At 42.9% G+C, this 18231-nt stretch overlaps 1 protein-coding gene across 2 annotated transcripts; it reads right to left on the bottom strand.

Annotated features, from left to right (window-relative positions):
• Positions 1-2556: 2556 nt before the first annotated feature.
• Positions 2557-16723, bottom strand: LOC133561118 (arg8-vasotocin receptor-like). Of its 2 annotated transcripts, none has more exons than XM_061914355.1 (4): positions 16673-16723; positions 9464-10407; positions 7122-7412; positions 2557-7042 (listed from the first exon to the last, which is right to left on the bottom strand). In XM_061914355.1, the coding sequence occupies exons 2-3, from the start codon at positions 10317-10319 to the stop codon at positions 7135-7137; spliced, it is 1134 nt and encodes a 377-aa protein (XP_061770339.1). In that variant the 5' UTR covers positions 10320-10407; positions 16673-16723; the 3' UTR covers positions 2557-7042; positions 7122-7134. The 2 variants fall into 2 exon arrangements, with proteins under 2 accessions (XP_061770339.1, XP_061770340.1); XM_061914356.1 differs by having other exon boundaries at positions 9464-10422; positions 16673-16720.
• Between the last annotated feature and the right edge of the window lie 1508 nt (positions 16724-18231).

Here is an 18231-nt window from a genome sequence, read left to right as displayed (position 1 = left end):
ATTTAGTGTTGCCAATCAACCTATCCCCAGGTGCATGTCTTTGGAAGTGGGAGGAAGCCGGAGTACCCGGAGTATATATATATATATATATATATATATATATTAGGGCCCTGCGATGAGGTGGCGACTTGTCCAGGGTGTACCCCGCCTTCCGCCCGACTGTAGCTGAGATAGGCGCCAGCGCCCCCCGCGACCCTGAAAGGGAATAAGCGGTAGAAAATGGATGGATATATATTAGGGCTGCGAATCTTTGGGTGTCCCACGATTCGATTCAATATTGATTCTTGGGGTCACGATTTGATTCAAAATCGATTTTTTTTTTTTCAATTCAACGCGATTCCCGATTCAAAACCGATATTTTCCCAATTCAAAAGGATTGTGTATTCATTCAATACATAGATTTCAGCAGGATCTACCCCAGTCTGCTGACATGCTAGCAGAGTAGTAGATTTAAAAAAAAAAAAAGCTTTTATAATTGTAAAGGACAATGTTTTATCAACTGATTGCTTATGAGATGCCATGCAAGTGTAAGCCACTGTGACACTATTGTTCTTTTTTAATATATATATAAATGTCTAATGATAATGTCAATGAGGGATTTTTAATCACTGCTATGCTGAAATGATAACTAATATTGATACTGTTGTTGATAATATTCATTTTTGTTTGACTACTTTTGGTTTGTTCTGTGTGGTGTTTGTGTCTCCTCTCAATTGCTCTGTTTATTGCAGTTCTGAGTGTTGCTGGCTCAGCTTTGCTTTTGGAATTGGATTGCATTGTTATGGTATTGTTGTGTAGTGTTTTGTTGGATTGATAAAAAAAAATAAAAATAGATTTTTTAAAAATGATAATCGATTCTGAATCGCACAACGTGAGAATCACGATTCAAATTCGAATCGTTTTTTTCCCACACCCCTAATATAAACATACACTGAAAAAAATAACTCATAAGATTTACTTGAAAAAATTATTGTATTTGCACGCAAATGATTTAAGTAAAATTTAATGCTGCAATACCAAGTAACACTCACTTGCCAGTATCAAGTACACTATATGACATAAAGTACATTCTACTTACTATATAACATAAAGTACATTCTACTTACCATATAACATAAAGTACATTCTACTTACTATATAACATAACAGTTGTGAAGATATTAAGTAACAGTTACTTAATTACATCCAAGTTTTAAGTTATATTTCTTTAAACAAATTAGGTAAAGTCTACTTGTTTTTCATCAGCAGGAACATCATTTTACTCAAAACTTTTAAGTAAATTTTATATACCGTATTTCCTTGAAAAGCTGCCGGCGCGCTAATAATTTTAAAACCTCTTCTCACCCATCTGCTTAATAATGACATGTAGTATAAAACTGAGTGTGATGAGAAAAACTTCATACAAAATGATTCAGCGGCCGCGGCACAGTGGTTGGGGACCACTGCTCTACACTAAATTTTCAGAGTAAAGTTTATGTAATATTTTTCGGTTTATGTACGTACAACTATTAAACATTTAAATGGTATGAGGAAACATAAGTAAAACTTACTCTTCCCCCATAGTTCATGTATTACGTTAATAAAATGTTTAATTTTACTTAAGAAACTCTAGTTCTTACTGAATGTTAAAAATATTAGGTATAAATTATGACAGTTACTCTAATAGAGTTTACAGCACCAAAAAGTCACTTTTTTTAGTGTGTGTGTATATATACATATATATATATATATATATATATATATATATATATATATATATATATATATATATATTTTTTTTTTTATTATTGAGTTTACAACCCCCTGTTGCTGATTTTTACTGTTATTGTACTTATTTTGATTATTATTATTTCTCAATTGTTTGTAAAGGTTGCAGTTTGTAATTGAAGGTTTATAGAATTTAAAAAAAAACAAAAAATACAAAGGAAAAAAAAACAAGGGTGTCTACTCTTCTGTTCAAAAAGTGGACAAACTCTCCAAAAATGTGTTGTTACTTTAACATATTCCAAACTAAACAGTTGAATAGTACATCGTACATCATCTAGGTATATCATCTAAACCTTTAAATAAGCCTGCATTCGTAGTTTCAGTGTTGTACAATAAAACCAGAGTACATGAATCCTGTTTAGTTTGTGTTGTAGCAGCAAGAAGTCAACGTGCACGCTGGCAGTCACACTTACTGAAGTCAGCTTTGGAAGTTGTCTCCTTAACAGAAAGTCTTTGGCACGGTGTGCTTACATGGAACCTCTCCGGTGGATTTTTGACCTTTGCGACTTTTTTCCTTTTCTTTTCCTCCAGGTGGCTTGCAGTAAGTTGGGCACAGTCCAAGTCCATCATTGTAAGTCCTGTCACTAGAGGAAAGTGTTGCTCAGAAAACACTGACAGTACATGGCAAAGTGCTGTTTCCTTGTTGTAACTCTCAAAACTAATTCTAAAGATGGTCTTTTCCACCTCTAAACGTGACAAAAGAATACAAAACTACTCATAATGTGTATTGTTCCATCTCAGACATCTTTATTTCATTTTTGTACAATGTTACAAAGTTGAAGACGACGTATTTGTGGAAGACGACTGAGTGCTTCAGGTGAGTTTTTAGTAAATAAATGCACTGTAGTCACATGACATTTATGCTAATAGCATGTTTACACCAAGCAGTGATTTTCACTTTTTTTTAATATAAAAAATATATATGTTGGTAACAGGACTGTGCTGAGGTTTTAACTCGCAGTTGTCAATCAATGTTTACTTGTATAGCCCGAAATCATGAGTGTCTCAAAGGGCTGCACAAGCCACAACGACATCCTCGACTCAGATCCCACATCAGGGCAGGGAAAAACTCAACCTTGGAGGTAATCACAGATGTGGGACCCTCCCCTCGGTGCAATAGATGAGTGGATCTAGATGTTATTTATAATTTAAATATCATTGAATATACCTAAAAAAAATAGATGAGTGAACTTCCTCCTTCATGGCCTGCAGAGGATGTGCACACTAAAAAATGCTGGGTTATTTTCATGACCCAATTTATGAGTTGCGAGTGTTGGGTTAACTTTTGGAATCATTTCTATGACGAGCAATCCGATTTTAGGGTTTATAAGGCTATTATTTTAACTCAATTTCTGGGGTTTCAAAACTATCAACCATGTTTGGGTGGTTTTTCAATGAGTAACATTTTGGGTAAAAGGCTTTTTTTTAATTAAAAATGTACTTTTTACTTGAAGGTAATTTTATTAAGGATTTATCTCATTAACATTACTTACAATCACACAATTTATGTACATGAAAACATTTGAGTGTGCTGTATAGAACTTCTATGTCACTCATATCTTCATTTTGAGTATATTTGAATGAAATAAAAAGAACTTTTAACTGTAGTTGTGAAGGAATAGGACAAACCAGCAGTACAGTTTATAATATTTAACCAGCTATTGGGTCAAGGAGCGCTAAATTGCGCAAACCAATAGTTGGGTTTGGAATAACCCAACATTTTAGTGAGCATAACCCAGCTTTTGGGTTAAATAAATTCAAGCTAATAGTTTGGTTGGGAATAACCCAACATTAAGTTATCATAACTCAACTTTTGGGTTAAATAATTCAGCGCAAAAGTTGTGTTGAAAAATTAATTCAAAATGTTGAGTTAAAATAACTCAAATAAGGGGTTTGTCCTTTTCTGAACCAGCAGTTGGGCTAAAATTGGGTTATTTTTTAACCCAACATTTTATAGTGTGTGAATGGTTCAACTTCTTGTGGACCACGTGGCTTGTGGAACATTCCACAACAACTAACATTTTTAGTTAGGGTAACCGGAACAACCCAGGAACACGAGTAAAGTATATATTTCCACCTCATTATTTTTTTTTTTTGTTAGTTTTTTTAAAAAGAAACAAAAGCATAAAAGTATAGTTCGAATAAGGAGTAACACAAATATGGAAACATCCATCCATCCATCCAATTTCTACCACTTATTCCATTTTCTACCGCTTATTCCCTTTTGGGGTCGCGGGGGCCGCTGGTGCTTATCTCAGCTACAATCGTGCGGAAGGCGGGGTACACCCTGGACAAGTCGCCACCTCATCACAGGGCCAATATGTAAACAATATATACAAATGCTATCCTTCCAGTGTTGAATGTAATCTAAATGTGCAGCACATGTAGGCCATTGTAAGCATGCATTTTACACTTCATTTATTCTGCATTTATATATTTAAGTTCCTGGAAATGCAAATGTCAGATACTGAGTGGAATGGCCCGCATGTAAAGTAGGAATAAGAGCATACAATCGATTGTTACTGCAGACTGTGGGAAACATACACATCAGTTCATGAAGTACGGTGAAAGTAAAAACAAATACAAAATAAATAAACATTGTGGAATAAGAGTGTTTATTTTGGAATAGAGTATTTATTGTGGAATAAGAGTATTGATTGTAAAATCAGAGTCATGAATAAGAGTAATTATTTCACATTAACAGTATTGTGGAATAAGAGTATTTATTATGGAATACATGTATTTATTGTGGAATAGGAGTGTGGAGTAAGAGTATTTAATGCAGAATAAGAGCATTTATTGTGTAATCTCATGGTGGTATAAGAGTATTGATTGTGGAATGAGAAGGTGGAATGAGCTTTCTAATTATTAAGGCTATTGTGAAATAAGAGCAGTGACTGTGGAATAAGCTTATTTGATGTGAAGTAAGATCATTTGTTGTGGAATAAGAGTACATTATTTATTGCACAATGAGCAGTGAGAATTTTAATAAACTAAAAGAATAGATTAAAAATAAAAACATTTTGGGTTATAAAGTATTACAATTTTCAACTAGCAATAATGGGACAAGCGGTAGAAAATGGATGGATTGATGGTATTCATTTGGAATTACAGAATTTACTGCGGAATTGAGTGCGGAATACAAGTATTGTGGAATATGAGCGAGGAATAAAAGCATTTATTGTGAAATAAAGAGTATTTATTGCAGAATAAGAGTATTTCTTGTGGAATCCGAGTGTGGAATAAGAGTATTTATCTTGGAATACAAGTGTGCAGTGAGAGCATCCATTTTGGAATAGGAGTATTGATTGTGGAATGATAACGTGGAATAAGCTTATTAATTAAGACTATTGTGAAATAAGAGCATTGATTGTGGATTAAGCATGTGGAATTTATTGTGAAGTCAGATTATTTGTATGGGAATAAGTAGGTACAGAATTTATTGCGGAATGAGCAGTGAGGAATTTTAATCAACTAAAAGAATAGATTAATAATACATATTTAAGTTTTGCTTTGGAGTAAAGTATTAGTTTGGAATTAAAAAAATGATTGTGGAATTGGGTGTGGAATACAAGTTTTTATTGTGGAATAAAAGAATGGAATAAAAGTATTTATTGTGGAATAAGAGTTATTATTGCAGAATAAGAGTATTTATTGTGGAATACAAGTGTGCAGTAAGAGTGTCTATAGTGGAATAGGAGTATTGATTGTGGAATAAGAACGTGAAATGCGCTTATACATTAATATGATTATTTATTGTGAAACAAGAGCCTTGCTTGTGGATTAAGCATGTGGAATAGTCCTATTTATGGTGAAGTCAGATTATTTGTTGTAAAATAAGAGTACAGTATTTATTTCGGAATGGGCAGGAAGGAATCTTAATAAAATAAAATATAAAAAAAAGACATTAAAATACTTATCTAAATTTTATTTTGGAATGGAGTATTAATTTGGAATAAGAGTGTGTATTGTGGAATACATGTATTTATTGTGGAATAGGAGTATGGATTGTGGTAACAAGAGTGATTATGGGGACGGCGTGGCGAAGTTGGTAGAGTGGCTGTGCCAGCAATCTGAGGGTTCCTGGTTCAATCCCCACCTTCTACCATCCTAGTCACGTCCGTTGTGTCCTTAAGCAAGACACTTCACCCTTGCTCCTGATGGGTCCTGGTGAGTGCCTTGCATGGCAGCTCCCCCCGTCAGTGTGTGAATGTGTGAAAGTGTGTGTGAATGTGTGTGTGAATGTGTGTGAATGTGTGTGTGAATGTGTGTGTGAATGTGTGTGTGAATGTGTGAATGTGTATGTGTGAATGTGTGTGTGAATGTGTGAATGTGTGTGTGAATGTGGAAGTAGTGTCAAAGCGCTTTGGGCTCCTTAAAAAGGGCTAGAAAAGTGCTATACAAGTACAACCATTTACCATTATTGCAGAATAAGAGTGTTTACTATGAAATTCGAGTGTGGAATAGGAGTTTATTGTAGAATAAGAGTATTGATTGTGGAATACGCGTGTGGAATAGGAGTATTAATTGCGAGGTAGGATTATTTGTTGTGGAATAAGAGTACAGTATTCATGCCTCAGGTCCAGGAAAAATAGGAGTGAGGAATGTTAATAAAATAGAATAAAAAATCACACAGTATAAATGTTGTCTATCTGTATTGGCCCTGCAATGATAACATAATCATGTTACTTTATTTTGAAATAGAGTATTCATTTTCAATAAGAGTATTTATTGTGTAATGTAAGTCTTTTTTGCGGAATAGGAGTATTGACTGCGGAATCAGAGTGAGGAATAAGAGTACTTATTGCAAGTTAAGAGTATTTACGGTGGAATCTTAGTGTGGAACGGGAGTATTTGTTGTGGGATATGAGTATTGATTGTGCAGTAGGAGTGTGGAATAAGAATAGAAAAGAATAGAATGGAATGGAATAGAATAGAAGACTTTATTGTCATGACAGCATGACAAAAACATTGGTGGCTACTCTGTTAAAAGAAACAATAAATAAAATGTTAAATACCAGTGCAAAAGTGAAAATCAATGTGACCTATTGGGACAGATTCAATATCCTAAAAACTGTTTAATTGTGTTTGTCCTGATCTTGTGTTACCGAAACCTCTTGTCAGTAGCTTGAACAAGTGCTGATCGGGGTGAGAGGCCTCTGGCAGGATTTTCTTTGTCGAGGCAGCGAGAGCGAGCCATGACCTCTAAGGAGGGTGGAGGGCCGGCCAATGATCTTCTCCGCTGTCGTGGTCTCCGTCGGCAGGGCCTTCCTGTCTGCAGCAGAGCAGGCACAAACCACACAGTAACGCACACATCAGCACTGCTTCTATGGCGGCCCGATAAGACAAAATACCTGCAGCTTCCCCTCAAGCTGGTTCTTTGGCATCACACGGAGGAGGCGCAGTCTTCGCCGTGTGTGACTCAGAGAGGCGCGGACCTTGCAAGCGGGACAGCTGCGTGCTCGACCGGGGGCTGCTGATCGAATTGGGACGAGCAAACTTGGTGCCGAGGCGGCGACAGCAAGGCAGTCGCCTGGCGAAGTCGGACATCAGGTGCCCACTGAACATCAAGTAGATCCACGGGTTGACGCAGCTGTTGAGGCTGGCCAGCTGCGCCGAGAGAGTCACCGGCATGTTGTCGGAATCTGCAGGAGGCGGAGATGAAGGACTTGTCTCACGTGGATAACATCATCCTGGTCGAAGGCATGCATAGATAGTTACATGTGCCAGTGTGATAGAGCAACCATGCCAGGTGTGTACGTGGCAGCCATCTTGCTAGGGGCAACTTCCCATTCGGGGGAAGGAGTGAATAGTGGGAAACAATTACTAACCCCGTTTCCATATGAGTTGGGAAATTGTGTTAGATGTAAATATAAACAGAATACAATGATTTGTAAATCCTTTTCAAGCCATATTCAGTTGAATATGCTACAAAGACAACATATTTGATGTTCAAACTCATAAACCTTGTTTTTTTTTGCAAATAATCATTAACTTTAGAATTTGATGCCAGCAACACGTGACAAATAAGTTGGGAAAGGTGGTAATAAATACTGAGTTCAGGAATGCTCATCAAACACTTATGTGGAACATCCCACAGGTATGCAGGCTAATTGGGAACAGGTGGGTGCCATGATTGGCTATAAAAACAGCTTCCCAAAAAATGCTCAGTCTTTCACAAGAAAGAATGGGGCGACGTACACCCCTTTGTCCACAACTGCGTGAGCCTATGTCCATCCATGTTCTACCGCTTATTCCCTTTTGGGGTCGCGGGGGGCGCTGGCGCCTATCTCAGCTACAATCGAGCGGAAGGCGGCGTACACCCTGGACAAGTCGCCACTTCATCGCAGGGCCAACACAGATAGACGGACAACATTTACACTCACATTCACACACTAGGCAATAGTCAAACAGTTTAAGAACGTTTCTTAAAGTGCAATTGCAAGAAATTTAGGGATTTCAACATCTACGCTCCATAATATCATCAAAAGGTTCAGAGAATCTGGAGAAATCACTCCACGTAAGCGGCATGGCCGGAAACCAACATTGAATGACCGTGACCTTCCATCCCTCAGACGGCACTGTACCCTAAACCAACATCAATCTCTAAAGGATATCACCACATGGGCTCAGCAACACTTCAGAAAACCACTGTCACCAAATACAGTATGTCGCTACATCTGTAAGTGCAAGTTAAAGCTCTACTATGCAAAGCGAAAGCCATTCATCAACAACATCCAGAAACGCCGCCGGCTTCTTAAGATGGACTGATGCAAAGTGGAAAAGTGTTCTGTGGTCTGACGAGTCCACATTTCAAATTGTTTTTGGAAATATTCGACATTGTGTCATCTGGACCAAAGGGGAAGCAAACCATCCAGACTGTTATTGACGCAAAGTTGAAAAGCCAGCATGTGTGATGGTATGGGGGTGCATTAGTGCCCAAGGCATGGGTAACTTACACATCTGTGAGGCACCATTAATGCTGAAAGGTACATACAGGTTTTGGAACAACATATGCTGCCATCTAAGCGCCGTCTTTTTCATGGACGCCCCTGCTTATTTCAGCAAGACAATGCCAAGCCACATTTAGCACGTGTTACAACAGCGTGGCTTTGTAAAAAAAGAGTGTGGGTACTTTCCTGCCCCGCCTGCAGTCCAGACCTGTCTCCCATGGAAAATGTGTGGCGCATTATGAAGCGTAAAATAGGACAGCAGAGACTGTTGAAGGACTGAAGCTCTACATAAAACAAGAATGGGAAATAATTCCACTTTCAAAGCTTCAACAATTAGTTTCCTCAGTTCCCAAACGTTTATTGAGTGTTGTTAAAAGAAAAGGTGATGTAACACAGTGGTGAACATGCCCTTTCCCAACTACTTTGGCACATGTTGCAGCCATGAAATTCTAAGTTAATTATTTGCAAAAAAAAAAAGTTTGAGTTTGAACATCAAATATGTTGTCTTTGTAGCATATTCAACTGAATATGGCTTGAAAAGGATTTGCAAATCATTGTATTCTGTTTATATTTACATCTAACACAATTTCCCAACTCATATGGAAACGGGGTTTGTATAACTTGCACATTTTTTTAAATTGTAAAAACATGTGCTATTAATGACATTTTGGAGCACATGGACACAAATGCTGAGTGAAGACAATATGAGGTGATCCTAATGGACTTCCTGTCACGTGACTCACCGTGCCAGGTGAAGTTGTCGTCCCACACGGACCACATCTGCACGCTGAAAAAAGGCGCCCAGCAGGTGACGTAAGCGAGGACGATCACCAGCGTCATCCTGATCGTGCGGACTTTGCCGCGGGACACGGCCGGCATGCTCCGCCCGCGCGAGCTCCACTTGCCGTTGGTCCACACGGCGCGGCAGATGAAGCCGTAGCAGGTGACGAGCACGGCCACGGGGACCAGGAAGACGTCGGCCGTGATCCAGGTGGTGTAGGCGCGCATACCCCAGGGCTCGATGAAGTCAGCCCAGCAGTCGTAGACGTCCGAGCCTGCGTACACTTCCTGCATGGAGAAGATGAAGACCTGCGGCGTGCTCAGCGCCAGGCTGCACGCCCACGCGCACGCTATCATGGCGCGCGCACGCCGCTTCGGTCGGTTGAGGGTGGTCATCGGGTGGCACACGGCCACGTAGCGGTCCACGGTCATGGCCACGGTCACGTAGGCCGAGGCGAACATGCCCACCACCTGCAGGAACTTGACGCCACGGCACAGGAAGTCCGGGCCGCGGAAACGGAAGGTGACCTGCCAGTACAGCTGCGGCAGCACCTGGAAGAAGGCCACCACCAGGTCGGCCAGGCTCAGGTGCGTCATGAACAGGTGCACGCGTGACGGCTTCCTCTGGCTCACTCGCAACGCTAGCAGCATGCTGGCGTTCCCCACCGTCGCCGCCACGAAGGCCACGCTCAGCACGATGATCTCCATCCGGGCCAACGCCTCGTCACGTTCCCACGGGTCAGGACCCCTACTGCTGACATTTTCCACTGGCTGCCGTGTCGGCTCCAAGTTTCCCGCCGTCGCAGTGGGGGAGGACATGGCGTGTCGATCGCCTGCAGGGACCGCCCTCGCCAGCAAAGATCTCCCACTGTGGCGCTCTCCTACTCTGCTTCTCCACCCTCAGCCTCTTCTACAAACACTCCTACACACGCACACACACACACACACACACACACACGCACACACACGCACACACAAACACACACACACACACACACACGCACACACACTGTAAGCAATATGCAACGATAATTATTTTAATTCAGCCATCCATCCATCTTCTTCCGCTTATCCAAGGTCGGGTCGCGGGGGCAGCAGCCTAAGCACGGAAGCCCAGACTTTCCTCTCCCCAGCCACTTCGGCCAATTACAGTTTATTCATTCAGCCCTTAGTCAAAAATGCCTCAAAGGGCTTGGCAAATGTGCAGTTTCAACTGCAATATTGTTTAATCAGTGACACTTATACGTATATTTAGATTATGTGCTATTGTGTGCTTATGTCGCTGCTAGCTCCCAGCTTCCATGGTTACCTTTTTGTAAATGACTATGCTGAAATACAAGAAAAGAGCAATGACACTTACATTAGGCTGAGCATATTGTGAAATCCCAAAATGAGGACTCATATATGCGTGCCAAGGCCAAGACTAGGTGAACATTTGCCAATGATACTTGAACTTCCATCCATCCATCTTCTTCCGCTTATCCGAGGTCAGGGCAACAGCCTAAGCAGGGAAGCCCAGACTTCCCTCTCCCCAGCCACTTCGTCTATCTCTTCCCGGGGGATCCCAAGGCGTTCCCAGGCCAGCCGGGAGACATAGTCTTCCCAACGTGTCCTGGGTCTTCCCCGTGGCCTCCTACCGGTTGGACGTGCCCTAAACACCTCCCTAGGGAGGCGTTCGGGTGGCATCCTGACCAGATGCCCGAACCACCTCATCTGGCTCCTCTCCATGTGGAGGAGCAGCGGCTTTACTTTGAGTTCCTCCCGAATGGCAGAGCTTCTCACCCTATCTCTAAGGGAGAGACCCGCCACCCGGCGGAGGAAACTCATTTGGGCCGCTTGTACCCGTGATCTTATCCTTTCGGTCATAACCCAAAGCTCATGACCATAGGTGAGGATGGGAACGTAGATCGACCGGTAAATTGAGAGCTTAGCCTTCCGGCTCAGCTCCTTCTTCACCACAACGGATCAGTACAACGTCCGCATTACTGAAGACGCCACACCGATCCGCCTGTCGATCTCACGATCCACTCTTCCCTCAGTCGTGAACAAGACTCCTAGGTACTTGAACTCCTCCACTTGGGGCAGGGTATCCTCCCCAACCCGGAGATGGCACTCCACCCTTTTCTGGGCGAGAACCATGGACTCGGACTTGGAGGTGCTGATTCTCATTCCGGTCGCTTCACACTTTGCTGCGAACCGATCCAGTGAGAGCTGAAGATCCCGGTCAGATGAAGCCATCAGGACCACATCATCTGCAAAAAGCAGAGACCTAATCCTGCGTTCACCAAACCGGAACCCCTCAACGCCTTGACTGCGCCTAGAAATTCTGTCCATAAAAGTTCTGAACAGAATGGGTGACAAAGGACAGCCTTGGCGGAGTCCAACCCTCACTGGAAAAGTGTCCGACTCACTGCCGGCAATGCGGACCAAGCTCTGGCACTGATCATACAATGCGGACCAAGCTCTGACACTGATCATACAGGGAGCGGACCACCTGAATAAGACAGTCCGATACCCCATACTCTCTGAGCACTCCCCACAGGACTTCCCCAGGGACACAGTCGAATGCCTTCTCCAACTCCACAAAGCACATGTAGACTGGTTGGGCAAACTCCCATGCACCCTCAAGGACCCTGCCCAGAGTATAGAGCTGGTCCACAGTTCCACGACCAGGACGAAAACCACACTGTTCCTTCTGAATCTGAGGTTCGACTATCCGGCGTAGCCTCCTCTCCAGTACACCTGAATAAACCTTACCGGGAAGGCTGAGGAGTATGATCCCATGATAGTTGGAACACACCCTCTGGTCCCCCTTCTTAAAGAGAGGGACCACCACCCCGGTCTGCCAATCCAGAGGTACCGGCCAATATGTCCACGCGATGCTGCAGAGTCTTGTCAACCAAGACAGCCCCACAGCATCCAGAGCCTTAAGGAACTCCGGGCGGATCTCATCCACCCCTCGGGCCTTGCCACCGAGGAGCTTTTTAACTATCTCAGCAACCTCAGCCCCAGAAATAGGAGAGTCCACCACAGAATCCCCAGGCACTGCTTCCTCATAGGAAGACGTGTTGGTGGGATTGAGGAGGTCTTCGAAATATTCCTTCCACCTATCCACAACATCCGCAGTTGAGGTCAGCAGAACACCATCCGCACCATACACGGTGTTGATAGTGCACTGCTTCCCTTTCCTGAGGCGGCGGACAGTGGTCCAGAATCGCTTCGAAGCCGTCCGGAAGTCGTTTTCCATGGCTTCCCCGAACTCCTCCCATGTCCGAGTTTTTGCCTCCGCGACCGCTGACGCTGCACACCACTTGGCCTGTCCGTACCTGTCCACTTCCCCCCGGAGTCCTATGAGCCAAAAGGACCCGATAGGACTCCTTCTTCAGCTTGACGGCATCCCTCACCGCTGGTGTCCACCAAGGGGTTTTAGGATGGCCGCCCCAACAGGCACAAACTACCTTGCGGCCACAGCTCCAATCAGCCGCCTCGACAATAGAGTTGCGGAACATGGTCCACTCGGACTCAATGTCCAGCACCTCCCTCGTGACATGTTCAAAGTTCTTCCGGAGGTGGGAATTGAAACTTTCTCTGACAGGAGACTCTGCCAGACGTTCCCAGCAGACCCTCACAATGCGTTTGGACCTCCCAGGTCTATCCGGCATCCTCCCCCACCATCGCAGCCAACTCACCACCAGGTGGTGATCGGTAGAAAGCTCCGCCCCTCTCTTCCCCCAAGTGTCCAAAACATGAGGCCGCAAATCCGATGACACAACTACAAAGTCGATCATGGAACTGCGGCCTAGGGTGTCCTGGTGCCAAGTGCACATATGGACACCCTTATGTTTGAACATGGTGTTTGTTATGGACAAACTGTGACGAGCACAAAAGTCCAATAACAAAACACCACTCGGGTTCAGATCCGGGCGGCCATTATTCCCAATCACGCCTCTCCACGTTTCACTGTCGTTGCCAACGTGAGCGTTGAAGTCTCCCAGTAGGACAAGGGAATCACCCGGGGGAGCACATTCCAGTACTCCCTTGAGTGCTCCCAAAAAGGGTGGGTAGTCTGAACTGCTGTTTGGTGCGTAAGCACAAACAACAGTCAGGACCCGTCCCCCCACCCGAAGGCGGAGGGAGGCTACCCTTTGGTCCACTGGGTTATACTCCAACGTGCAGGCTTTGAGCCGGGGGACAACAAGAATTGCCACCCCAGCCCGTCGCCTCTCACTGCCGGCAACGCCAGAATGGAAGAGAGTCCAGTCCCTCTAGAAGTGGTTCCAGAACCCTTGCTGTGCGTCGAAGTGAGTCCAGCTGGAACTTCTCTACCTCGCGCACTAGCTCAGGCTCCTTCCCCCCCAGTGAGGTGACGTTCCACGTCCCGAGAGCTAGCTTCTGTAGCCGAGGATCGGACCGCCAAGTGCCCTGCCTTCGGCTGCCGCCCAGCTCACATTGCACCCGACCTCTATGGCCCCTGCTATGGGTGGTGAGCCCATTGGAGGGGTGACCCACGTTGCCTCTTCGGGCCCCATGGGAACAGGCCCGGCCGCCAGGCGCTCGCCATCGTGCCCCACCTCCGGGCCTGGCTCCAGAGGGGGGCTTTGGTGACCCGCGTCCGGGCGAGGGAAATCTGGGTCCATGCTTTTTCTTCTTCATAAAGGTCTTCGAACTGCTCTTTGTCTGATCCCTCACCTAGAACCTGTTTGCCTTGGGAGACCCTAGCAGGGGGCATAAAGCCCCCGGACAACATAGCTCCTAGGATCATTGGGACACGCAAACTCCTCTACCACGGTAAGGTGGCAGCTCAGAGAGGAGACTTGAACTTGCTGTATAAATAATATATTTATTTAAATAAAGCATTTTTTTCTTCTCTGTTGACAGCAGTGTTGGCAATAGGAATTTTCAAAATGGGGTCCCATGGACCCCATCAAGTCAAAATAATGGGGTCCCACAGTACATTTTAGGGGTCCCACTTTTTTGTAAGCGTTTTGAAAACAAATGATAAATGTATGCATTGTCCTGTTATATCTCACATTCTATATTGTGTTTTGGAAAAAGGTTGTCATAAACGTTACTAATTCATTAAAAGAAATAATAATTAAAAAAAAGAAGACAAATGTGTATACATATGTAAATGTATTCGGTTATAAACATTCATTCACTTTCTTCTTTCCTTCATGGATCTAAACTTTATCGCTGCTGATAGTTTTTTCTATGTTGTATTTAAAAAGTTGTAGGTGTATTTATTTCAGTATAAAAGTGTACAAAGTGTTTTGCTTGGGTCATGAAATGATGATAATGCTGTGTCAGGGCATACATACTTTTTATATTTAAGGCTTAAATCTCTGGAGTCTACATCAACTTTACATCAATCCCTCATTTCAAAATGTTTCAGTTTTTTTAATGTGGTTTTTAGTTTGTTTTCCGCCCCTTTTTGTCAGACAAAACTATATTTTTAATGGCAAACACACAAAATATGCAAAATCTTCCACCAAAAATATTTTTCAAAGTGGAATATTTGATGTGACGTAATTGGGGTTGAAGTGGAGGGGCCAGGGGGTGTATATTGTAGCGTCCTGGAAAAGTTAGTGCTACAAGGGCTTCTGGGTATTTGTTCTGTTGTGTTTATGTTGTGTTACGGTGCGGGTGTTCTCCCAAAATGTGTTTGTCATTCTTGTTTAGTGTGGGTTCACAGTGTGGCGCATATTTGTAACAGTGTTAAGGTTGTTTGTACGGCATCCTCAGTTTGACCTGTATGGCTGTTGATCAAGTATATTACCTCACTCTCTCTGTCTCTGTCCCTCCCTCACAAATGTTGCTGGGTGCGCACACCTTCACAATACGTTTTGTTTTCAACCCCTTCTCAGCCCTGGATGTACATTGAAAATACACGCCGCAACCCTGACTTAAAACGCCGGACATTCGAGGCATTTAAGAAACCCCGCCCGGACAGCCCCCCAAAAGATGACATGTCCTGGGAAAAGAGGACATATGGTCAGTCTAACTCATATGTATGTTTAGCTTATGTGCTATTGTGTGTTTACGTAGCTGCTAGCTCCTAGCTTCCATGTTTACCTTTTGTAAATGACTATGCTAAAATACAAGAAAAGACCAACCTTGTTTGCTTGTTGGAGTACATTTAGATGTTTAATGGCTGTTCAGCTTTGGACAAGTAGGGATCTGAGATGGCAGAGGCAAGCTAATATCATTGGGGCAGTATAGCGCGGTTGGTAGAGAGGCCGTGCCAGCAACTTGAGGGTTGACGGTTCGATCCCCGCTTCTGCCATCCTAGTCACTGCCGTTGTGTCCTTGGGCAAGACACTTTACCCACACTGCTTTAAATGTGTAACTTAGGTATTGGGTTTCACAATGTAAAGCGCTTTGAGTCACTAGAGAAAAGTGCTATATAATTAAATTCACTTCACATCAGAAGATACTTTTTGATAACGAACAAATATACGCACTGCAAAAAGTCAGTGTTCAAAAAAAAGAAAAAAACAAACAAAAATTAGGTTTTTTTTATTTGAACTGAGCAAAATTATCTGCCAATAGAACAAGAAAATTTGGCTTATCAAGACTTTCCAAAACAAGTAAAATTAGCTAACCTCAATGAACCCAAAAAATACCTTAAAATAAGTATATTCTCACTAGTTACAACTGTACTACTATATGAGTACGTATTTTCTATTGTTTCTTTGAAAATAAAACAGCAAAGTCCATTTGGCTGTCATCTGTTTTAAAATGAGACACAATTGTGTCAAAGTCATGATTTTTTTTTTCATGCTTGCAATAAGAAATTATTACTTTAAAAGAGTAGTTTTAGACCTGTTAGTGTTGATGACACAGCTTCGCAACACTTGATATTCTAGTTTCAAGCATGTTTTACTCAATGTAGGTCATCACATCTCAGCAACAAGCTGTAATATCTTACTGAGATCATTTAGGAGCAAAACACTTAAAACAAGTAAAACACTCTAACATCAAATCTGCTTCCTTGAGAAGAATTATCTTAACAAAAAGAAAATTAGCAAATATCAACCTTCTTTCAGATATTTAATCTTAGATTTCAGTTTTTGCAGTGCAATATCAATATCGACTCGGGACACCCCTAATTTCCACTTCTTTGAAAGAGAAACTAATTAATGTGTTGTTAAGAATACAGGAATTTTCTTTACCTTCTTCAAGTTGGGTTTTGGAGATTGTTCTTGTCGCCCCGGTTCAGCTGTGAAAACAAAAATAGACATTCAAACTTTGTACTAAAGTCGCGTCATCATCGTCTTTGTTGCTGACGATAAAAACAAACAGAGTGCGGTAGAAAGTACAAAGTGTGCGTACGTAAAGATGTACAGTAAGAACCAAGTAAGGACGTTCATGCATTTTTCACACTGGTTTCTCTTTCATTTTGTCTGTTAGGGTGGATTTGAAGAACGAGTGGAAATTAGAAGTCTCCCAAGGCGAGACTGATATTGTATATTTGTTTCATACCAGCCGAAAAAAAGTATTGTATAATATCGGCTTGCGTCTTAAATCCCTAATTGCTCCGATACGGTGTGTTTTCTTGTCCGGAGCTGAACAGCCAGTTTCTTGTATTTTAGAGAAGTAATTCACCAAAGGTGAACACAGTAGGCTATGGGGGTCAACCAGGAGCTAGCAGATCCACAACAGCTCAGCACATAATAGCACACAGGCTAGACCAGGGGTCAACAAGCCAAGACATTGAAAGAGCATTACTCGACCAAAAATACAAAATACAAATCTGTCTGGAGAAGCCGTGTGTAAGTCTTAAAATGAAGGCGCGTTGCCTTCATCTCACAGGACCCTCGGGTGCCGTGAATGTCAATCAAGTGACGAAAGTGACGTTTTAGTGAAGTTTTATAATTGCTAATTATCAGGTCTGTTTTTTGTAATGCCTGGCTGGCCATCGACTGACACACCCTCCACGATCGACCGGTAGCTCGAGATCGAGGTAATGGCCACCCACCCCTGCTTTATTTGAGTAGCCGGCAGCACGGTGGAACAGGGGTTAGTGCATGTGCCTCACAATACGAAGGTGCTGAGTAGTCCTGAGTTCAATCTTCAATCTTTCTGTGTGGAGTTTGCATGTTCTCCCCATGACTGTGTGGGTTCCCTCCGGGTACTCCGGATTCCTCCCACCTCCAAAGACATGCACCTGGGGATAGGCCCCTCCCACTTCCAAAGACATGCACCTGGGGATAGGCTCCTCCCACCTCCAAACACATGCACCTGGGGATAGGCCCCTCCCACCTCCAAAGACATGCACCTGGGGATAGGCCCCTCCCACCTCCAAAGACATGCACCTGGGGATAGGCCCCTCCCACCTCCAAAGACATGCACCTGGGGATAGGCCCCTCCCACCTCCAAAGACATGCACCTGGGGATAGGTTGATTGGCAACACTAAATGGTCCCTAGTGTGTGAATGTGAGTGTGAATGTTGTCTATCTGTGTTGGTCCTGTGATAAGGTGGCGACTTGTCCAGGGTGTACCCCGCCTTCCGCCCGAATGCAGCTGAGATAGGCGCCAGCGCCCCCTGTGACCCCCCAAAAAAGGGAATAAGTGGTAGAAAATGGATATATATATATATATATATATATATATATATATATATATATATATATATATATATATATATATATATATATATAAATAAATATATATACATATATATATATTGTGTGTGTGAGTTTGTATATATGTATAAAAATGTGTATATAT

The sequence above is a fragment of the Nerophis ophidion genome, linkage group LG10, assembly GCF_033978795.1.
Source record: "Nerophis ophidion isolate RoL-2023_Sa linkage group LG10, RoL_Noph_v1.0, whole genome shotgun sequence".
Lineage (NCBI taxonomy): Eukaryota > Metazoa > Chordata > Actinopteri > Syngnathiformes > Syngnathidae > Nerophis > Nerophis ophidion.
This window is presented reverse-complemented; position numbering and strand designations above follow the sequence as displayed.